The sequence below is a fragment of the Capricornis sumatraensis genome, chromosome 2, assembly GCF_032405125.1.
Source record: "Capricornis sumatraensis isolate serow.1 chromosome 2, serow.2, whole genome shotgun sequence".
NCBI lineage: Eukaryota > Metazoa > Chordata > Mammalia > Artiodactyla > Bovidae > Capricornis > Capricornis sumatraensis.
The window spans coordinates 129,955,068-129,979,599 of record NC_091070.1 but is presented as its reverse complement, the minus strand read 5'-3'; the positions used below and the strand labels follow the sequence as shown (position 1 = coordinate 129,979,599).

General features: G+C 38.4%; 1 protein-coding gene across 1 annotated transcript in view; it reads right to left on the bottom strand.

Annotated features, from left to right (window-relative positions):
* Positions 1–24,243, bottom strand: part of DENND2C (DENN domain containing 2C) — a 38,337-nt gene extending 14,094 nt beyond the window's left edge. Inside the window, exons 1-12 of the mRNA XM_068964865.1 lie at positions 23,438–24,243; positions 21,934–22,070; positions 21,404–21,516; positions 13,898–13,994; positions 9,700–9,744; positions 7,646–7,833; positions 4,447–4,556; positions 2,781–2,850; positions 2,178–2,255; positions 1,444–1,584; positions 831–979; positions 179–356 (exon numbers count right to left, since the gene is read on the bottom strand). Of these exons, the coding sequence (XP_068820966.1) occupies positions 179–356; positions 831–979; positions 1,444–1,584; positions 2,178–2,255; positions 2,781–2,850; positions 4,447–4,556; positions 7,646–7,833; positions 9,700–9,744; positions 13,898–13,994; positions 21,404–21,516; positions 21,934–22,070; positions 23,438–24,243 (2,112 nt within the window). The remainder of the gene's footprint in view (positions 1–178; positions 357–830; positions 980–1,443; positions 1,585–2,177; positions 2,256–2,780; positions 2,851–4,446; positions 4,557–7,645; positions 7,834–9,699; positions 9,745–13,897; positions 13,995–21,403; positions 21,517–21,933; positions 22,071–23,437) is intronic.
* Positions 24,244–24,532: the final 289 nt, after the last annotated feature.

Below are 24,532 nucleotides of genomic sequence, written 5' to 3'. Positions count from 1 at the left end.
ATTCACGTGTACTATAGTATTTTTCTCATTTTAATAAGCAGATACAAAAATATGATAGCATAACAATAATAAGTACATATTTTATTAATTAATGATATATCCGTCACTGTTAAAAATCACTTGTTTTCATTTGCCAGTGCTCCAATCTTTTTCACAGGTACAAATTCTCCCATATTACCTCTTCAATGGGTAGGTCCTGGAGCTGCGGTAAGGAGCAAGACAGGATTCCAATAAGGAATGGAGTAGGTGAGCACACAATGTCAATCATAGATGCTGGCAGGACTGGGATGTAGGTGTGCTGCCAGGTGAATGGATAGAGTGTGGCAACCACTGCATGACCACATTTTGACAGGGTGCTAGCCAGAGGAGAAAGCAAACTGATGTCACACAAACAGCAACATATGGTGGGCATGTCAGATATGATATTACAGGATTACAAACTGGTGCCAGTGATCGCAGATTAACAATTCTGTGATTACTCATTAACATTCTATTTAAATTTTTAACTTAATTTTCTGAAAATCTTTAATCTCAATCCAGCTGTTTCCCACAATTTATATTGCTAAAAACTAGTGTATACTCAGAGAAGCAATACCAATTTTTAACAAGTTTCAACAAAACACATTTTGAAGGGAAATTAATTGCAACCCTCAAAAGAAACTGGTATAGCTGAACACAAATAGCTTTTGGATTATCCATGTTGCTACAGCATTAAGCAATTGAGGTCCTACCTAAATGTTTTTGTTTTTTTTTTAAATATGGCCAAATTCTAAAACACTGAGAACAAGTAAAACCCCAGTCCAATGTGGCATATCTTACTTATTTCTCACCTTAGGCTGTTGGCGACAAAGATTACCCTCCGCTCCAAAAGGAGAGAGGCACAGACTCGAATGAGATGGCACACGCTCAGGCACTTAAAGAGACACTCAAAATCAACATGCTCCAGCCGCGAGTCCAGTGGTCGGCACAGCTCAATGGACTGAAATGCAAACACTTCAATCAGGGGAGCTGAGGTGGGAAGAGACCCTTAATGACAATACTAACGGACCCTGTCTCTCTTGTACACATTAAATTCAAGAGAGGGGCTCCTGCAGAGTTCGTGAAGCAGCCTACACTGATCTCAACACTTAATACTTTAGTTTCACGCCATAAATTTCTGTTGAAATCTTTTATCCCACCGGACAACATTTATCATATTGAAATTGACCTCATGCAGGTCAACTTATGAGTGGTTCAGTCTATGAATGGTAGAGAAACCTCTGGCTCTTGGGGTCTAGGATCAACAATCTCACCAATGAACTGGATGTTTCTCTAGTGCTTCTGGGACTGAAATACACTCTGTGCAATTTATGAAAAGGAGAAAGGTTTCTATCATGTAAGGTCTACTAGTATAAGGACTGCTTTTTGGCAGCTAGCGAGTCTCCTCAAAATTAACTAACTTACCCCATCTCCAGCCCCAGGGAGGTAGCTCTTCACTGTGATGGTGCGTCCAGGAGCTGGGAAAGGAGCTTCCATGACACTTCGCATGAAGGGGTAAACCAAAGCTGGAGACATTTCTCTTCTCTTCTCTACTTCGTCCAGAATCTACATACACAAAACATATATATATATTTTAAATTAAGGACTCAGTTCAAAGACATAAAGGAATCCTATTAAAGGAACTGAAAAACTGGGTGCACAAACTTGAAAATAATACGGTCACCAGATTTTAAGACAGATAAGCTTCTGCCACCTTTAAAAAAAGTTCATTAAAGGCCTCCTTTCTCTTGGAGGTATCTTTAAATCTCTAAGAAAAGTTACTAAAATGAATCAATTTAATTTTAGAAAGGAGCCCCTTTTTATATCACCAAGGAAGGGACAAAGAAGGTAACACAATAATATCCAGCAGTTTGGTGCCTGGAAAAGACATGAGACAAGAAAACTTCAGGCAAAGTTCCGCTTTAAGCAGCAAGATTTAGCAAACCGAAATGAGGATTATAGGGCAATATCATGTGGTTTAGAGATCTAAGTTTAAGCCTTCAAACCTGTAGTTCGAATCTACTAATGGAAAGCCCTTTCTAAAGTAGAATGTTAAAAGTCTATGCCACTTAACATTGTCTAGTGAAGTCATCAGAAACAAAGATGTACTCAGAGCTCAGAAAGGACACCATCTTTCATAGCACCCATTCTCCACTCACCTTTGAAAAAAGGTTGAAGCAGCCTAGGCGACTGACCATGCAGTACACCTCAGGGAGTCGCTTTCCTTTGCCTTCTGGCTAAACAACAACAAGAACAACAAAGCAAAAATTAAGTAGCACAAGTCTTTACTAATTAGGACTATTAATACCTCTTAATACTCCTTAGTATAGAGTAGGAACCAAAGGTCTCATTCTCAGTGAACACTGAAAGATGGAAAAATGCTAAAAAAAAAAAAAGATAGTATGATTCATTCCAGCTTAATGAAGGCATCTAAGCAAGAAGAAAGTAACTCAGAGCTCCCTCGACTAGCTCATTGTACGCCATTCCTCAAACATAAGCAGACTGACTTCAGCTACAATGTCAGTGCTTTCATTATCTATTAGAGACAAACAAATAAAATAAATCCATACCCTTTCTATTCCAAAACACTCTGTGGCTAACCTCCACCCTGCTCTTACTGTTTAAAGCTAACATAGCTTCTTTGTAATACACAGATCATTGAGTAGCCCCCAGACTCATCTAGAAATTATGCTTCTGAAGTTCCTAGTCTGACTCTATTGTTTCTTGACCAAAGCTGCCTAGAGCACAGGTCTGGGACTTACCAAGAGCTTCTTACAGTAACCAAACCACCGGCTCCCATCTTCACCAGTTAAGACAAAGGAGAAGGTTTCACTGAAAAAAATAGTCAATAGTTTGAGATTCAAACTACTACTTATGACATTCCTTGGAACAAGCAATTAAAAATTAGTGTCTAACAGCAGCAATTTTGTGATGTAAGAGGAAGCATTGATATTATACTTATTGCAAGTCATGTTCTTCCTGAGAGAAAATTCTCAAATTCTCAAAGGTCCAGCCCTTGAGAATGTCTTGCTTTGTACTGGAGTGAGAGAACAGGTATGGGATGAGCTGCTGAGGCCACCACCTCCTTTCACTTTCTTATCTATCCGGTCAGCTATTAATCAAGTCTGTTTTCCTTTTCTTGAATGCTCAGTTTAGCCAAACACATAGGTAAGCTAAAAAGGATTTTAATAAGCTATTCTTCCCTTCCAAATTCTTCTACTTAGTTTTGAGAGGTCATATGCAACAGTGATAGGCAAAAGATTATATTCTTAATACATAAAAATTAATAGGAAAATCGATATCTCATTAGAAACATAGGCAAAAGATAAAATGCATAGATAACTTACAAAATGAAGACCTAGAGAGGCCCAAGAAATAAATTCATTAACAATCAAAAGGAATTCAAATCTGAACAACATTATATACATATGTCTATATACAGCCAAGAATTAAAGATTGGAAGGGAACATCTCAAAACACTTACAGTGATTATCTCTGAGTAAACCAGAATGCCAGTGATTTCTAATTTTTGCTTTGTATTTACTTCTCTGTATTTTCCATGTATTTTAGAATGAACACACATAACCCGGGGAGAGGGAAAAGCCAACCATGGAGCAGCCAGGTCGATATGAAAGAAGCTGCCTATGTGGTCAGCAGTGCAACAGACAGCACAAAGGCATCAGGATTGATGGCTCAGAGACGAGAGCGGCGATCAGGCCAAACTGGTTGTGAGAGACAGCAGCTTAGTCTGGAGGCAACGCGGCGAGGAAAGGCACAGCCACTTAGGCAACAGCTGAGGCTGTCTTCCAGCAGGTCATCAGAATGTGATATGGTTCACATAATCATGCTTTTCAGCCTAAATACATGACCAGTAATTCCAGTTTTGAAAGAAGCAGTCATCTATTTACAAGCAGGATATGAGATGATGATGTCTTATTAATTGAAAATAGTAATTTCCTCTAGATACTGGGAAGAAATTTCTTATAGTTCCTTTCCAATATACTTAAACCTTCCAAACTCCAGCCTCCTTTTTGTACAAGTTTGACAGGGGAACATACAATCTGGGCTATAGCTTTTTCTAACAATTTGAGGGAGATACAAGATGCAGACACTGCCATGTTTTATTTTTGTTTTTAAGTTCAGTATTTTTTTCCTTTTATGTCCACTTGGTAGCATTTCTGATTGTATGTAAAGTGGAACTTTTTTTCCTGCAGAATTGGCAAATTGAAGAGACTCTCAAACTTGTTTTCCCGTTAACACTGTGCTTTCCTTTTGGGAGCCCCACATAGGAAATGTCCTAATTCTTTTCCTTCCTTCCCTGCCACAGAGTACACATAGCTTCACTACTGGTTCTATCTGTTTCTCGAACATTCTGATTCTACTTTTGCAGTTTCAACAAACAGAAATCAGATAAAGTAGTCTATTTACCTCTTGAGTTCCGAGGCTGGCACCCAGTCCTTTGAATCAGGAAAACAAAATTTGGGGATAACTTTGAGCCTCTCTTCAGTGTCTCTGGATTGCTTAAAGCCATGATCACCCTGAAAAAAATAACACTGAAAGTGACTAATATTCTATGTAAGTGGAGTGTAGAAATAAAAAACTCAGCCTGTTCTCAGGAAAAGGGTATCCGATAAGTCGAGGTAGCAACCTGCTCCAATACTCTTGCCTGGAAAATCCCTTGGACGGAGGAGCCTGGTAGGCTGTAGTCCATGGGGTCTCGAAGAGTCAGATGCGACTGAGAGACTTCACTTTCACTTTTCACTTTCATGCATTGGAGAAGGAAATGGCAACCCACTCCAGTGTTTTTGCCTGGAGAATCCCAGGGACAGGAGAGCCTGGTGGGGTCTATGGGGTCGCACAGAGTTGGACACAACTGAAGCGACTTAGCAGCAGCAGCAGCAGCAGCAGCAATTATCTCAGAGTGGTTTTGTGCAGTTTAATAAAACAGGAGGGCCAAGACTGTTAATCACTGAAATTTTCTAAGGAACAGTTTCTAAGTAAAAGGAATTCTGTTTTTATATAGAGAGGGTACTTGAGGAGATCCTATAATCTGATGTAAGAGAGAAATTATTGAAAACAGTTTCTTATCTAGAGAAAGAATCTTAATTCAAGTATTCACATACTAGTCAGAATATTTTTATGAATCATGGACTATAAAATAAATTAAAATCTATGTTATAATATACTGATAGCAAAAACCTAGTCAGCTCAAGATATTCTCTGATCAATAATCCAAGATGTTTTGAAAAGTCAGATGACCGTTACTTAGAAAAAATAGTATTTTTAGAATCCACCCCACGTATAATCATTTCCCTTAGCATGTAATCTTTGTTACCTAATTATGGGTTTGTGACTTCCTGTAAAATTCTAGCATGGAAGACCCTTTCGTGCAAGTTTGGTATTGTACTTTAGAGAACAGTCTAAATTTAGTTAAGTCAAAAGACATTTAAAAATTAGTACAAAAATAAGCAGATAAGTCTAATTACCATATTGACTTCATGTAACTTATATCAATGACCTTCCTTTTAATTTCTAAAACAAAACAGGGTTTTTGATTTTGTATTCAAAGGCATGCTCCCTCAGGCACGAGGATCTTGGGGGTAAGTGGGGACATTCACAGGTGCTCAGGGACCCTGGCTCACAATCTGGTGCACAACTGACTCACCAGCTGCGGGGTTTCCCCCTCAGGCCAGGTGCAGGACTCAAACCCTGTGTCCTGACTAGGGGTAGGGAAGTTGAGCCGGGGTAACTCCCTTACTATGAGCCCGCCATTCCAACCCACAGCAGCTGGGCAACTCTCAATGGGCTGTAGCCTCCACACAGGCACATGCTCAGTACTTGGACTGGGGGTGATGAAAAGGCTTGCACCTCTAGACCACCCAATGAATAGTAGTAGCAATGCCCGGGGCAGGGCATTAAGACACTGCATTAAGGCATTAAGCAAAGCCACGCGTTGCTTAAGACACTGCGGGGTTAATGCTTGTCTGATCCTGACCCTCCCCATGCATGCCGCAGAGGGTGTCAGCAGCCAATGAGTGAGGCTGGAAAGGGGGAAGGCCTGACAGGACCTGGGGAACCAAGAAGTAGGAGTGAGGACACCTAGAGAACCCATTTTGGGGAGGAAGCAGGTGAGACCATGCATGAAGCCAGGCTTTAAGACTTTGGTACACGCCCCATTGTCTCATCAGACCTCACTCCTCACTTACAAAACACAAATTCAAATATAAATTGAGAGTTTCCTGTGGAGCTGGGCTCTTCTAGGAGAGAGATGCCTTTTGCGACTGCACTGGTCACAGACCCATGAAGTCAGTCCTGCTCCTTACTCAGCTTCAGCCAATTCATGCCACTTAGGAATGTGGGCTGAGTGCCGGCAGTCTTTCTAGTTTCTCAGGAAAAAGCCGAAATACAGATTTCTATATGAAATTTGACTTTTAAACAAAAAACTAACAACAAAAACTTTATTATTATTTTATTACTCTATTACGGCAAACCCCCACCCCCCGACAAATATGTCTGTGGGCTTAATAAGCTCAGAGGCCATCAGTTTGTAAGCCCTGATGTAATGATCATGTTCTTTATTTTTACACTCACAAAGCTCAGAGCCACATTTAGGGTCTATTTTGTAAGCTCTGTGAGGGCAGGGACCAAACAGATCTATTTTAGTTGTGTTCTCAGCATGTAATCTTGGCAAAAAGTAGGTATTTATGAAATACTGATGAAATGAATGAATGATTTTGTGGAAAAGGCAAAGTAAAGGAAATAACACTGTTAATAATAGTAACCATTTATCATATGCTTACTATGTGCCAGAAACTGCATTAAGCATGTTATATACATTATCTCATTAAATCCTCACTAATACAGGATAACATTATATTGTGCTACTATATGCTAGACACTGTTCTTAGTGCGTTATATTAATTATTATATAATGAGCTCATTTAATCCTCACTAAATGGGGTAGACACTGTTACGATTACCCCTCCTTCACCAATGAAGAAAACAAGACGCAGACCAGTTTAATTACTCTAAGTCACAGAGTTAATAAGTGGCGACTGCAGACAGTTGGCTCACAGTCCGTGCTCTGACCTGCTACCCTACTCTGCCACATTTATCACTCACCTCATTAAAAATGAGGCTTCCCTGGTGGCTTAGAGGGTAAAGAATCTGCCTACAATGCAGGAGACCTGAGTTCAGTCCCTGGGTTGGGAAGATCCCCTGGAGGAGGGCATGGCAACCCACTTCAGTATTCTTGCCTGAAGAATTTCATGGACAAAGGAGCCTGGGGAGCTACAATCCGTGGGGTCAGAGTCACACACGACTGAGCAACTTCCACTCACTCACTCGCTCTCATTAAGAAGGAGAAAACTGAGGCTTTGTAACTTGCTAAAGGTCACTTAGTAAGCAGTAGAGCAAAAAATAAAAACCCAACTTGAATAATGAGTTTTATTCCCCCTTGGTTGCAGCTCACGCCTGACACAAGATATCGTCAGATCCATGTCCTACAAGAAGTATAGAGTTAGTAAAAGCTGATGGAGACAACAGTAAACAAGAGGAGAGGGATAAATACACAGAGACACAGGAAGGCCATCCGTTCCTGGATGTCTCATGGTCTCTATGCACCTACCTTGCTAGGGAATTGTTGTATGACCTGGGGAATGTAGCTTGCTTCTGACGGCTTCTTCTGTAGAGACACCACCACAAAGAGTTCAAAGAGCTGCTGCTCCTGTAATTCAATCAGATCCCGCTCTAAAGTTTGGTAGTGCGGATTCCTCTTGGAAGACTGCTGCAGTTGTGCTATGCGCTTGTGGCGACCTGCAATGAGATCATGGAGCATTGTCTTCCTTTGTAGCCCTATCTTCCCTCTAGCACCCAGAGGTCATGACCCATGCGGGGCTAACCCTCATTCAGTGGTTGTTAGTGAGTGTTGACTAACGAACGTCTGCACCCAGACGTGCTTGTCAGGGCTATGACACACGTGGAGGACAAGTGCAGACTCTCACAGGCACCTGGGGGCTCTGCAGTGGGACTGATCTTCTGTGTCCCAATTGATACCTAGGCATGTCCCAACACATACTCTGTGTTATCCCATTTTTCATGGCATGACACCAGTAAAAGCACTGGCCAGACCACAGATGCCACTGCTGAGACCATGAAATCATAGGTGGGGGAAAAGATCTGATAAAATAATTGAGCCCTATAGAAGGTAAGTACATAAAGATACAATTTTTATAAAATTAAAACAAAACTATCCTCACATGAAACAAACTATTGTTTTCCCTTCTCTCTTTGGCATGTATTATGAATGATGGACATATACTTATATCAATAAATGGTGCTTAACACAAGAGGAAAAGATATTCATTAGCAGATTGTTTCTCAAAAGAAAGAATTTATAGAAGCATACTATTTATACAGTGTGAGCGATCCCACTCAAAAGTGGATAACATTTATCCTTTATTCTCATCGCTCTAAATTCTGGATAATTTGGGATAGTCTCCACCAGGGGGAACGCAGTATTTGCAGAAGAAATAATCTAAGGATCCCAGAGATTTGCTTATGTGTCATTCTAAGCCAAAGACTGAAAGACTCACCCTCTAATTGTTTTGCTTTTCTTTCGAGATGTGATGCATTCTGCCCCAAAGAAGTTATGATGTGGATCAAAATATTAAGAACACTTAAAAAAGTGCTCTAGGCAAGCCTTCTTACTCCAAAGGGCTTAGCTCATATCAAGAAAATTTTAGGGGCTGATTCTCAGTAGCGACAGCACTAAGTTAGTCATCTTTACACATCCAAGTTGAACTTGATGATGACTTAGGTTTCACCTTAAATCAGGCTACTGAATCAAACACCTGAAGCAACTGAGGCTACTGGTAGGAGCACATGATTATTAATCATAAAGTCAGAATATCAGACTTGGAACTGCCCTGTTCTTGGCTTTGATAATTCATGTCTCCTACTTTTCCCATGCCTCAGTTAAACAGAAACGAAATAATTTGCTGTGAAAATCCATTAGATGCAGGATACAGAGCCTTTGAGTACTTGAACAAGTACAACCAAAAATGCATGGCGTAGTTTGTACTCTAACAGAAAGTAAATGGCACAGTAATTTAGAATATAAATGCCTACAAATAAGAAACAGATCAGTGTTGCCTATCTCAAGACACTTAATGAATTACACTTGAATGACTATGAAAAAATCAGATATTTTTGTCTCAGAGGATGACTCACATGCTCTGTTTTGGTTGCTGGGAAATGGCTGCATATGTGTCTGAACACGCAGCTCTGCCGCTCCCCTCAGAACATTCCATCTTAAGAACTATATAGGTTTGCCTCACACCACCATGGGAGATTTTTTAAACTTTTTATTTCGTATTGGGGGATAGCTGATTAACAATGTTATGATAGTTAACACCAAAGGGACTCAGCCATACATATATACATGTATCTATTCTCAATTATGGGAGTTTTTTTTTTTTAATGGGAGATTTTGAATGCTGTCATAACATCTGACAGTGTATTGTTTAGTTCCCTAAATCTCAACAGGATCTTATAATGAAGAAATCACCGACAAAGTGAAACTTGGTGTAGAAAACATATGCTTCATCACAAAGGTAGGTGTGACTCCACCTATAACCAGGATCATCACGCGAAAGGGAGCAGCCCCACTGACTCACTCACTCTTTGGTAGATACTCGGCATCACTTTCGTACCCACCAGGTTCACCTGAAAAGAAAGAATTTCCATTTGTATTGTCCAACAACAGCAGGAGGAACACGAGGAAGAGAATAAGGGAAAAGACCTGGGGACTTAAGAGCAAGGAATAATAAGGAGGCTGAAACTTTCTCCAAACCACTTAGCTGTATCAAGGCTCAGAGAAGAAACTACTCCATTCCACCTTCTTCCCACACCCACTTCCCTCCTTAATTCCCCTCGCACCCCTAAATCTAGACTTTAACAGCAGTTCAAACTAGCTGCAGGAAGTCTTGGTTAGAGTAGATTCTATTTCTACATTCACAGAATGTAGACATATTTGTCTTTTGATTCCCAAATAAGGTATCACAGGTAGAAGCATCAACCTGGCTAACCAAAAGTCTCAACATGGAACAAACTATGAGTTTAGATTAACAAGAAAATGTGAAGTTAAGAAAGTTAAGAAAGATTACCAAATGAGATTACCAAAGATTACATTCTACCTCTTTTATGATGCTTCTAAGCCACCTCGAAGGCCAAACTGAACTGAACTTTACTCTGAATTCTTACAGTACTCAGATGGCTTTGAACTGCTCTTATTTTCCACAATTGGATTTTAAGTGTTTTGGGGCTAAGGGGCTTTGCTTTCAGAAGGGAATATTGTGTACAATACTAGGTGTATTGTCAATTTATAAAACAACAACAACAAAGCAACCAAAAGATAAAACACTGTAAACAAGTGAATGAAAAATTTCTAAATTAAATTTAAAAAGTTAAAGCAAAATTTTAAAATGTAAAGAAAGGGAAAAAGTTTTAAGTATCAGGAAAAACAAGGACTAGGAGTCGTAAATGAAAAATATATGTAAGTCTGATTGTATAAATATGTAAAATTTCTAATCTAACAAAAAATCATTAGTAAATTCAAAAGGCGAACAACCTGGGAAAATATTTGTAGTATACATTGTAGACACCGGGCTGTCTTCTTAATATTCAAATAGCTGTCATAAATGAATATGGAAAAACACAGCACAACAAAAGATGAATAAAAGGTAGGAATAGGCAATTTATAGAAAAAGACTGATAAATCTTGATAAACATAACTGTCCAAATTCATAATTAAAGAAATGTAAATTAAGACAATAAGTAAGATATACTTTTCAACCATGATACTGGTAAAAAATAAAAATCTCTAATTAACTAAGATAATGAGGAAAATATCATTTTCAAAAGTTGTTCATAGAAATGTAAACTGTTACAATCTATGAGACAATTCGGTTAGCAGTTATAAAAATATTAATTTATGTGTTCTTTAAAGTATGTGTGCTTTGATTAAGTCCACTGCTAAGAACTCATTCTATAGATGTAGTCTAACCAATATACAAAATTATATATAAGTAAAAAGTGTACATCACAGCATTGTTTGAAGAGAAAAAAACCTATATCTCTTTATAAACCTTAATTATCCACAGATTAAATAATATGTTAGAAACAGCTAAATAAATTCTTTTACATTTATACAAAGAAATGCAGTACAGATATGTGGATCTCTGTGTGTTGATACTGAAAGAGCTCCAAAGTATATTAATTATACTTTTTTTAAAAAAAAGCAAGACATAGTATAAAGTTATTTGGGGAGGAAAAACATTTGCATGTACATAAAATTTTCTGGGAGTAGTAGCAGGAAGTTCTGGAAACACTGGCTTTCTATTTTATCTTATTCTATATTCCTGTAATTTCTTGCTGTGCTCATTTTAGTTTTGTAATAAGGGAGAAGAGAAGATTAAAAAATGCTGTCTGTCCATAAGACAGGCGTGAAAAGTACACAAGAGATGTTACAGAAAAGGTAGCTATCTAAATATTGTGTACTATCTAGGTTTTATAACTTCAAACTACAATGACACAAAGTATACTAGGGCTCTATCCTATTAATCAATAAGTAAGAATAAACACTGTGAGCTACTGAACCCTATCTATATCCTTGGCACCAGGCACCTCTTGGGAGCCTGTGAGGTATCTGGGAAAAAAAGAAAAGAAAAGAAGAAGAAAATGGGAAGGAAGGAAAGGCAATTTACCTGGCAAAGACCTTACAAAAGATCATTTATATGGCTTTAACATATTCACCTCTGGGTTTTGATGACCTGCATTCCAAGACATGGAATGAAGGTTAAGGGGTTTAAAAGCCAGTATTGAGAATCTGTAAGGATCAAAAAAGTACTAGGTTGTCCCTTTTTGATAACTGACTTTTACACACAAAACCGTACTTTTGAAGAAGGGCAGTAAATCATTTTGTGATACTTGAGAATTGAGAATTAAGAAATATTTAGGTTGGAATAGATTCACTAAAACCTAGCATGTACTGGAAGAGTAGGTAAACAAAATTATCTGGTTCTACGAGGCATTGTTGATACACAGACAAAAGCTTAAGGAGGAAAACAAAAACCTGAGAACTGTGACTACTGAGCCAGGAGTCCTCAAGCATGAGAGAAACTCCTGTCCAGGGAAGAGGCTGGCCAGGGACCGGGTAAATGCACATTTCCTTTGAGCCACACAAAAGAAAATAAACTTGTAGGGACTCCTCCTTTCGTGTGTATATGCTACAAGTTGGCAGTTTATGCTGTTGATTTTTTGTTCTTTTCAATAAAGACAGTGAAGAAAAGGATTTGACGCTTCAAAAACTTTTCTTAGAGTCAAATTTACTAAAATCTTCCTAATCCAGAAAACATACACATAAAATAACAGATCAGTGATAATGTCCTTAGAGTAGCATATCTGGTGAATATACTTATCAACAGACTGCTGTTAATCTGGGAAAATTGACAATCTTTTCTAAGAATTTGTCCTGGTTCCAGTGTCTTGATATTTCATATAACTTGCAATTTATAATTTATTTCCTTATCTATAAAATAATAATATTTGCTACATACAGTTATTTAGAAAAGACAGTCATAATGTATCTGAAAGGATCCAGCAGAATATCTGGCATTACTTTTCATCTTCTGTATCTCTTTTTGAATTATACAAATAAAAAGCATTTGACTGTATCTTTACTGGACATATGAAAACATATAGAGAGGAGATAGTCAAACTGCTAAAAATCAAAAGCTGAGTAATTGTTGGTGATAAAGAAGAATAATACTTTGTGGTGTCATGTTCCTTGATTCAAATTGATGCTTCCTCTTCTCACTCAGCTTCTTACTCTGTAAAATTAGGATAGTCCCACACCTCCCAGTGTGGTCATATTTATACACCAGATAAAGTACATAAAGAAACTATTACTTCATTCAGTTAAGCAGTAGCTATTATTATTAACAATGACCAGAAGTATTTCTTCTATAGAAGACTAAAATGTTTTAATAATTGCTTCTGAAAATATGAAAATTCACATTTTAAATGGTGATGACAGGATGATTTTAATCATCACAAAGAAGAAAGAGCTTTGAATTACTGAACGCAGAAGTTTATTTTCACATAGTTCACTCGTAGAATGAGGAATAGATTTTTAATGGAAATTAAGAAATTTCTGTCTTTGGAAGTCTTTGCAAAAATATGAAACATTCTTCTCTCGTATGATTTGGCTGTTGTTTCTCACCTATGAATCTCATATATAAAAATTGTTAACTTCTACATATTCTGTGCCAGACAAGCAAGTTTGTTGTAAAGAAAAGTCTAATAGTTCATTATGAATGTTGAAAGGTTCTCAGTCAAGACAATCTAAGTTTTATCTAGGCATCTGAAGGAGAAAACTACTGAACTTATTAGATGACTAGAGGTTGAATACCACATACCTTCAGTATATACACACTTAAGATTTTCATTTCTCCATTGAACGAGTCTACACTGACAAAAGACTATAAATCAAAGGACTATAAAATATGGATGAAATCTGTCTATGAAAAATCATTCTCATTGGTTTATAACTATTTTAAAATTTATTTACTTATTCATCCAGTAGCTATTACTTGGTAAAGAGTCAGACATGACTTAGTGAGTGAACATCAACAACCAGAACTAAATAAAAGGGATTTGAGGAAGAACAAGAAATAATCCCTTAGGCTAAAGAAGTTTTATGTTTAAGTGGGAGAGACAGGAAAGTAAACCAAAAATTATAATTCACATCAACCATTAAATTATATAATGATCTGCCTAACATATGCTAATTGTTATGGACAGCTGGAACAATTCTTACCTTTAGAGGGAGGTACATCTTTTCCAGTGTAAGGGTGTAACTTTACCCTTTTCTTCCCTCTCTTAGACTCAAATATATCATCTATTTTTAATACAAACTAAAAAACAGACCAGAAAAGTACAAGTTAAAACAAACACCAACAAGTTTTGCAGCTTGATAATATTAACTTATTAGTGATTCTCATTCAGAGAAAGATCCATTTTAAAAATAAAACCTTTACATTTTTCAATTTTGAATCTAAAATTATCTTTAGTAAGATGACATGCTATTCTAACACAAAATCCATTTAATCTGGGTAAGATAAGTGGGAAAGGATATTTCCTTTCTAGAGGAATTCAGCACAGGCTCCTAGAGAGATTGCTTGTCATTCCATGTCCCAACATGCAGGAAATCTTGGTACTGCACTCTCTGCACTGACCAAGCCTCACCAATGGGCTCAAGGTTTTGCATGCCCAGAGTAAGAAGTGAGACATTTATTCATTTGGAAGGCAGGGTGAGGCACAGTTATTTTTGCTCCCAGGAACTTTTGCAAAAAGAGGATAATCACACTTACAAAGTTTTAGTCAAAAGAAATACTCTTTTTACTACCAGGAACACTAATATTACAATTTATTTTAGAAACATGTCATAAAAGTAGGAGATTCTCAAATATGCCTAAATACAAAAACCATGTTCCATTTAACATGCATTATTCATTACAATTCTTTCTTTGCTTCTGAGAAGTATGTATAAAAGTGAGCAAGAGACAGATACAGACTGAGCCTAAAAAGAAGGAAAGATCAACAGCTACTTTTAAAAGGAGAAACTGATTAGGTTTTCTATGTATATTTTTCTTTTTTCTTAAAATTCCAAGTTTTTTCTTAACTATTAATCTTGATTTAACATATTTAGTGCCCAGAATTAACAACTGTTAGGAGCATTATATTAATGTAAGATGATAACCAACAAAGTTGCTTGAGAAAAATGCTCTTTTTTCCTTTGTCCTTGTCTCTCTAGCAATCCTGGCAATCCATAAGCAGTGAGTCAGTCCACTGCAAGAAAAATAACATGTGAAAAACATGTGCTTTAAATACACAGATTATTCCCACATTTTTGGATGAGTTTATCCTTTTAAAAGATTTTTCTTTAATGATATTTGCAGCTATAATTCAAATGAAAAGCTACCCATATTCTTAAATATTACCATTATAAACAAATATGAGGATCCAGACATATAAAGTTATTGTTAGGGGTTATAGGAAAGATGTTTGAGAGTAAACATGCATTTTGGGTACACAAGGACCAAAAATAGTAAAAATATTCATGTACATTTGAGAAGTATACTCAAAAGTACACTGAAATGTTATAAAGGAAAGGGAACTATTCCAGAAATATGACATAAAATAATAAAATTAAAATTTTGATTGTGAGCTAGGAAGAGGAGCCTATATTACCTTCTAGCTATAGAAAATACTGTAGAATATTCTTCTAAGAATGATGGAAACCATATTGCTGTGTACACACTAGAGACAAACAACATAAAACATTAGGAAACCTACTCGAGCAAACAATCCCACACAGATTTCCACAGCAGAGAAAGAAAGGAAGGGTGGGGAAGAGGCATATGGACTAGATCAGTTATTTTCAAACTATGAAACCAGTTTCCCTTCCAGGGAAAGCTCTAGTCATCAAAGAGGAAATAAGCAAAAACTGCTTTCCTCATGGAATGTTGTTCTCAAAGATAGTCCAAAACCAAAATTTGTATTGCAAACAGAATATCCTACAGGGGTTTAATCCAATGAGGCTTGAGGCTTACAAACAGAAATGCTAACAGTTTGTTCCTGCCTGACAATCAAGAATTCCAAAAACCATTCTGTCTTCCTTACTTCTCTAAAAAACCTTTGGGAAAATATTAGAACAGGAAAAGTTGAATCATCTCACCTATAATCAGAAAGAGAGCAAGCTTTGAGTACTCAAGGGATCCACAGTACATAAACACTGAGGGATGAAATCAAAAGCACTGCAAATCTCCTCGGGTCTCATCAAACTCCATAATCCACAATTTCTAAATAATTGCTAATGTTATTCCAAGAACCATATTTTAATACAATTCCTTATTTTGGGGGGCTCCAAAATCACTGCAGATGGTGACTGCAGCCATGAAATTAAAAGACGCTTACTCCTTGGAAGAAAAGTTATGACCAACTTAGACAGCACATTCCAAAGCAGAGACATTACTTTGCCAACAAAGGTCTGTCTAGTCAAGGCTATGGTTTTTCCAGTGGTCATGTATGGATGTGAGAGTTGGACTGTGAAGAAGGCTGAGCACCAAACAATTGATGCGTTTGAACTGTGGTGTTGAAGACTCTTGAGAGTCCCTTGGACTGTAGGGAGATCCAACCAGTCCATTCTGAAGGAGATCAACCCTGGGATTTCTTTGGAAGGAATGATGCTAAAGCTGAAACTCCAATACTTTGGCCACCTCATGCGAAGAGTTGACTCATTGGAAAAGACCCTGATGCTGGGAGGGATTGGGGCAGGAGGAGGAGGGGACGACAGAGGATGAGATTGCTGGATGGCATCACGGACTCGATAGACCTGAGTCTGGGTGAACTCCGGGAGTTGGTGATGGACAGGGAGGCCTGGCGTGCTGCGATTCATGGGGTCACAAAGAGTTGGACACGACTGAGCAACTGAACTGAACTAGGTGTCTGTGATCTAGCTCCTGTGAACACATGATCTGTTCTGTTGTGCCAGCATGATTCATCAAAGAGGACTGTGCAGAATGCCTGGCAATTCTTTTTTTTTTTGGAGTATAGCTGATTTACAATGTTGTGGGCTTCCCTGGTAGCTCAGGGGGTAAAGAATCCGCCTGCAATGCAGGAGACCTGGGTTAGACCCCTGGGTTGGGAAGATCCTCTGAAGAAGGGAACAGATACCCACTCCAGTATTCTGGCCTGGAGAATTCCATGGACTGTATAGCCCATGGGGTCACAAAGAGTCAGACAGGACTAAGCAACTTTCACTTCCATAGCTGATTTACAATGTTGTGTTAGTTCCTAGTGAATAATAAAGTGATTCAGTTATACATTATATATACTTTGTTGTTGTTGCTTAGTCATTAAGCCCTACTGACTCTGCGATCCCATGGACTATAGCCCATCAGGCTCCTCTGTCCACGGGATTCTCCAGGCAAGAATACTGGAGTGGGTTGCCATTTGCTCCTCCAGGGGATCATCCCGACCCAGGGATCAAACCCACGTCTCCTGCATTGGCAGGTAGATTCTTTATCACTGAGCCACCTGGGAAGCCCTATATATTATGTATATCCTGGCAATTCTTTAAACCTCTGATTTTTAAGTAGTCCTCACCATACACAGGAAAATAAATACCTGAAAATTTTGTTTTCCCAGAGAGATCAGTTTAATGCTTAAGAAAAAACTCTGTGTCTTTAACACTTCATATGTTAAAGAGGGAAGGGCAGGAAATGGATCAGAAGAATTAAAGTAACTGTGGAAAGAGTATTTCCCAAGGAACCAATCAGCAGTTACTAAACCAAGAAACAGCTATGACTTTTGTTTAAAGTTAAAATCAGATACAAAAATCATGGGCTAAATGAATACATATAACTAATTGAGATGGGGTTAAGGGAAGAAATACTATTTAAAAGATTTCATTTCTTCATTTCAGCATAGTAATCCTGAAAACATTCTGAATTACAGAAGAACAGAGTAACATAAAGAGTTTTTAAATATTTTCATGTAATTTCTTCAGTATCTCTCTTAAAAATATTATGTATTACAAATAACCCAAATTTCTTCATTTTGGTTCAATGGCTCTCATCGAGATGATTTACACACTTACTTCCTTTTCTCCTTTGAGAGAGAAGTCATTTTTTCAGTATAATTGGCAAAAATTTATATTTCTAAGAGTAATATTTCTTTTTTCCTTCCTCTGAATGGAAATTTTGGCATATACTTTGTCATTACTGAAAATTTATAAACTCAGGCACAAAGCTGAGTTAACTTTGGCTATTACACAAATGAGTGAGAATCACTGAAGCCAGCCTAATAGAAGGCTCTTTTACATGAGATTTGAGTGCTTCCTTCACATGGGCAGCTGATTTTAATAACTAAGGTAACTGGAACAGAGAAGGCAATGGCACCCCACTCCAGTACTCTTGCCTAGAGAATTCCATGGATGGAGGAGCCTGGTAGGCTGCAGTCCATGAGGTCGCTGAGGGTTGGACATAACCAATCGACTTCACTTTTACTTTTCACTTTCATGCATTGGAGAAGGAAATGGCAACCCACTCCAGTGCTCTTGCCTGGAGAATCCCAGGGACGGGGGAGCCTGGTGGGCTGCCGTCTATGGGGTCGCACAGAGTCAGACACGACTGAAGTGACTTAGCAGCAGCAGCATGGTAACTGGAAAAGGTCAGTTTTCATTCCAATCCCAAAGAAAGGCAGTGCCAAGAATGTTCAAACTACCATACAATTGTACTCATTTCACGTGCTAGCAAGGTTATACTCAAAATCCTTGAAGCTCCGTAGGCTTCAGCAGTACATGACCTGAGAACTTCTGGATATATAAGCTGGATTTCGAAGAGACAGAGGAATGAACAAATTGTCAACATTCACTGGATCATGGAGAAAGCAAGGGAGTTCTAGAAAAATGTATACTTCTGCTTCATTGACTACACAAAAGCCTTTGACTGTGTGGATCACAACAAACTGTGGAAAATTCTTAGAGATGGAAATACCAGACCACCTTATCTGTCTCCTGAGAAACCTGTATGCAGGTCAAGAAGCAACAGTTAGAACCTCACATGGAACAACTGGTTCAAATTGGGAAAGTACGACAAGGCTATAAACTGTCACCCTGCTTATTTAACTTATATGCAGAGTGCTGTGTGCTGTGCTTGGTCACTCAGCTGTGTCTGAATCTTTGCAACCCTATGGACTGTAGCCCACCAGGCTCCTCTGTCCACGGGGATTCTCCAGGCAAAAATACTGGAGTGGGTTTCTATGCCCTCCTCCAGGGGATCTGCCCAACCCAGGGACTGAACCCAGGTCTCCTGCATTGCAGGTGGATTCTTTTACCATTTGAGCCACCAAGGAAGCCCAAGAATATTGGAGTGGGTAGCCTATCCCTTCTCCAGGAGATCTGCCAAACCCAGGAATCGAACTGGGGTCTCCTGCATTCCAGGTGGATTCTTTACCAGCTGGGTTGCTAGGGAACCCTACATGCAGAGTACATCATGTGAAATACTGGGCTACATGAAGCACAAGCTGGAATCAAGATTGCTGGGTGAAATATCAACTACCTCAGATCTGCAGATGATAACACTCTAATGGCAGAAAGTGAAGAGGAATTAAAAAGCCTCATGATGAGGGTGAAAGAAGAGAGTGAAAAAGCTGGCTTAAAACTCAATATTTAAAAAACTACGAACATGGCATCCCGTTCCATCACTTCATAGCAAATAGAAGAGGGAAAAGTGGAAGCAGTGACAGATTTTATTTTCTTGGGCTCCAAAATCACTGCAGAAGGTGACTGCAGCCATGAAATTCAAAGGCGCTTGCTCCTCAGAGGATAAACTATGACAAACTTAGTGTATTAAAAAGCAGAAACATCACTTTGCTCACAAAGATCCATATAGTCAAAGCTGTGGCTTTTTCAGTAGTCATGTATGGATGTGAGTGTTGGACCATAAAGAAGCTGAGCAACAAAGAATTGATGCTTTCAAACTGTGGTGCTGGAGAAGACTCTTCAGAGTCCCTTGGACAGCAAGGAGATCCAACCAGTCAATCCTAAAGGAAATCAGTCCTGAATATTCTTTGGAAGGACTGATGCTGAAGCTGAAGCTCCAACACATTGGCCACCTGATGTGAAGAGCTGCCTCACTGGAAAAGACCCCAAAGGTGGGAAGGATTGAAAGCAAAAGGAGAAGGGGGCACAGGGGATGAGATGGTTAGATAGCATCACTGACTCAATGGACATGAATTCGAGCAAACTCCAGGAGATAGCGGAGGACAGAGGAGCCCAGCATGCTGTAGTCCATGGGGTCGCAGAGTCAGAGATGACTGAGCGACTGAATAACAACAAAGATTACCAAAATGAAGCCCTCTAAGGGCTTCCCTGGTGGCTCATATGGTAAAGAGTCTGCCTGAAATGCAGGAAAGGAGGGTTCGATCCCTGGGTTGATCAGATCCCTTGGAGAAGGGAATGGCAACCCACTCCAGTATTCTTGCCTGGAGAATTCCATTGACAGTCGAGCCTGGCAGCTACAGTCCGTGGGGTCACAAAGACTAGGATATGACTGAATGCCTTTCACTCACTCACTCACCTAAAATCAATTTCACAAATCCATACACATACACACAAAAACCTTGGCAAAAGCCATTCATGCATTCTTCTTGCATGAGCAAAACTTAAAACTTAAGGCTGCTTTCCAAATCTTCTAATTCCAGTAGGTCAGTTTTATCCTGCTATTCATTTCAGTCTAAAGTTTATTTATTCTCATTTGTGGAAATGCTGAAGTAAGAGTCAAAGAATGAAAATACTGGAGTTCTTACCCTTGGAAGATTTTTCCTTTTCCTGTTTGCAACTTCTCCAGCTCGGAAAAGCTTCCATTCTGTTAACGTGACTGGCAATGTAGTATCTTTTGTGAGCTTTGACCTTATATAAGCTTGTGAGTTCTTTAGTTCCATAGTCTTCCGGTAAAGGAAATGAGGTTTGGGAGGAAGCTAAAAAAGAAGAGGTATTGGTAAGGGTAAGATCACCTAGGTAATGCCTATGTTCTCAAAGTCAAAGCTATTCTCTCCCAAATATTTATCTTTCCTTTAAAATCATTTCAAATGAGGATTCTGCCTGCAATGTAGGAGACCTGGGTTCGATTCCTGGGTGGGGAAGATCCCCTGGGGAAGGAAATGGCAACCCACTCCAGTATTCTTGCCTGGAGAATCCCATGGACAGAGGAGCCTGGCAGGCTACAGTCCATGGGGTCACAAGAGCCAAACACAACTTAGTGACTAAACCACAACTACCACCACCACGAAGTGAGGATACCATACTTTCTTTTTCACTGTAGAGAAATTTCTCAGGATTCTAATCCAAAGTTCTTCTACAACAATGTAACTGAATTTACAGAGAACAACAGCTCAGAGTCCTCATTAGCTCAAGGCAGCCTTTGCTTTTGGGGGTGGTGAGTGCTCTCAGGGACCAGACAGGTAATTTAGGCCATAGGTGATGCAAACCTATTACGGAGCTGTGGTAACTAGAGTGAACTGAGAGGTTTATGGCTTGTCCAGAGGTGTTTACATTCAAGTTTTCTCAAGTGTTAAACAGCAAACAAAACCCCTCCCCAAAACCAAATTTAAAGATAGTTTTGTGCTGCCCCCTCAAAACAAAGAACAACAAACCCATATTTCAGTGCCTCTCAGTTTCGGCTCTAATTAAACCATTTTAACCTTTTTTTGTAGCATAAATAAGATTCTAATGTTTTTTATATCAGTTCTCTGGTTATACCTTGGGTGTTCTGAAAGCACTTTTAGGGGGTGGGAGCTTCCATGCTGAAGGGGATCTCCACAGGGGCAAAGGCTGCACTGGAATGTCTTCATATGGATTTTCTTTGGTAGGATCTTGAAAAAAAAAAAAAGGAAAATGAAGAAGTTTAGAGGAACATAATTACATGAGAACAAAGTGACTACACGTAAAAAGAAAAGAAAAAACTGACTGATTCAGCTCTCTACTCTACACTGCTATAGGTCTTAAAATCAGTGGTATTTTACACTTACAAACCACTCAGGCATCTAACCAATCTAAAAGAATTTGCAAGATACCACACTGGAAAAGTCTATTTCTGAACTGAAGAGTCCACTAAATTAGATGTAAAATCCATTAGAGAACAAAAGAATTTATACAACAAAGGTTTCAATATTAAAAAGGAAATCTAGAGCAAGACATGCTTGACTGTAAAAGAAAACACCATACTCTACTTAAGGGCTGCCCCAACTACATACTCATTAAATTGAATTGCAGAGTTTGTGAACACCTACATATGATATCCTCATAGATATTGTCCTCAGACTGTGTGTAATAAAGTGCTGAGCCAGAGTGTCTTCCAAGTTCTTCATGAATCTTCCGTGAGTTCCGATTTCGAAAGTGCTGAATGTCCTCAAATTCAAAGGATTTCCTTAAGAAAGGAGAAATACTTTAAGGTTGTATCTTTTAAAACTATGGCATGACAGAAATTAATAAGTAAAGGACTTGTGTGAAAAATTGCAAAGATGTTTTTATCATATACCTAAAAATAATAAATTAGGCTGGAGCCTTATATGAACCATGAGAAAACGGAAGGTTTTTAGCCAATTGCATGGGCTTCCCAGGTGGTGCCACTGGTAAAGAACCCATCTGCTGATGCAGGAGACAAGAGACCTTGGTTCAATCCCTGGGTTGGGAATATCCCCTGGAGGAAGGCATGGCAACCCACTCCAGTATTCTTGCTTCAAGAATCCCAAGGACAGAGGAGCCTCGCTGGCTACAGTCCATGGGATTGCAAAGAGTCAGACACGACTGAAGCAACAACTTAACAGGCACACAGCCAATTACATTCATGTTCTTCTTTGGGTACTTTATTAAATTTACTCTCTAATAAAAAGTGAGCCTACAGCTAGCATGCCCTAAATGAAAAAGAAGAACGTACTAGCTTCCCTATATGTTTTTAAAGATAGAAAATGGAAGTTTTTCAGAAACAGACTCACAGACTTAGAATGAACTTATGGTTACCAGGGGGAGGATGAGGGGAATGGATATTTAAGGAGTTTGGGGTTGACATGTATACACTGCTATAATTGAAATGGATAACCAAGAAGGACCTACTGTATAGCACAGGGAACTCTGCTCAATGTAATGAGCAGCCTGGCTGGGAGGGGAGTTTGGGGGAGAAGGGGTACATGTATATGTTTTATTTAGTCCCTTTGCTGTCCACCTGAAACTAACATAACATTGTTAATCGGCTACACTCCAATACAAAATAAAAAGTTTTTAAAAAATAACGTGGCTAACATGTAGATCCACTCTCTTCCAGGTACATATATTTTATGAACATTACTTGATATGATCATTAAACTATCTCAGCACACATAATTACATTTTTTTCCTTATGATGAGAACTCTTAACATCTCTTAGCAAATTTCAAGTATGCACTATCGTGTTATTAACTAGCTTTATTGTGGTGATCATTTCACAATACATATACATATCAAATTGCTATGTTGTATACCTGAAACTCATATAATGTTACATGTCAATAATATTTCAATAAAAATTTTTAATTAAAAAATAAAAGTTTTTCTATGGCTGTGTCAGTATATTGTCTTAGATATTACCTGTACTCCTAAAACTCTTGTAGGTATTTTCCCCTTGGGTCAATCAACATCTGTATTTCAAATTAGAAGTGTAACCCACACATGGAAATGGAAATTGGTTTGAAAAGGAGAAAGCCCAATGGTTCTATAAGGAGAATACTGAAAATCATTACCTTTCAAATAAAAACATACCTTTTAGATCTCCCTCTGATTTTTCCACCATATTTCTTTGGTTCAGGTTCCTGAGAAGAGGCCAAAGAAGATTCTGCACAAGAATTATTTTCACAGTATTCTCTGTCACAGTTTTTTTCTTTATATGGCATAACGCCAGATTCAGATAAATATCTGAATGTCCTACGAGGTTTTGGCAAAGGATTTATAGAAGGTCTGCATTCTTGTCCCTCAGGCTCAGAGTAAATGTTTTCTAAGCTCTTCGTTACTCCACATGAACTATCCAGAACTCTGAAATTCAGTTCTTTTTCTGAAGAGCCACAATGCTCCAAAGCCAAATTTAAGACTTTATCTGGGGAAAGTGCTTCTATTTTCTTCCACAATATTTGTGAGGTATAGAAATTTCCCGGAGGTAATGAAGTCTCTGGATCTAAAACTTCTTTCCAGTTTTCAATTTGTTTGACCCGAGAACACACCCAGTTGGGTTCTGATTCATTTTTAAATAAGCGTGTATCATCATATTCACGTTTTTCACTTTCATCCTCACTTTGACTGTGGCTTTTGGCGTCTTCATTAATACCTTGATCAACATTTTGAGTGTTGGTTACATCCAGCTTTTTGCTCTTTCCCTCAGCAATAGGCGTTTTCTTAAGAAGACTCTCTTGATTACAGTTATTATATCTCACTCCAAAGTCCTTTGGATGCCACTTATCTGGGTTAGATATACCATTAGTTCTTCCTTCCCACTGGGAAATTTTTTGCTTGATGTTTTTGCAGTGGCTTCTTGACAGTGTATGAACAGCAGAACGAGAAAAGCCAACATCCATGTTCCCAGTTGTGTGCATGACAAACAATGAATTTTACTAAGGTTCCATCAGAAGTCACTGTGAAAAACTATATTCATTATCTCACGAGTTAGAATCCAAAAAATTCCAGTATTTTCCTTTCATCTTTAACTTGAAAATCTTTTTTTAAGAAGAAAAATTCTTATCATCGATCCTTGTTGAAAATGGCTACAGCTCTATCTTGAATAATCCTATTAAAATGAGATGAATATGTTAACAGTTTTATAATTTCCTAATTTAAATTACACTAAAACACTGCCCACCTATCCCT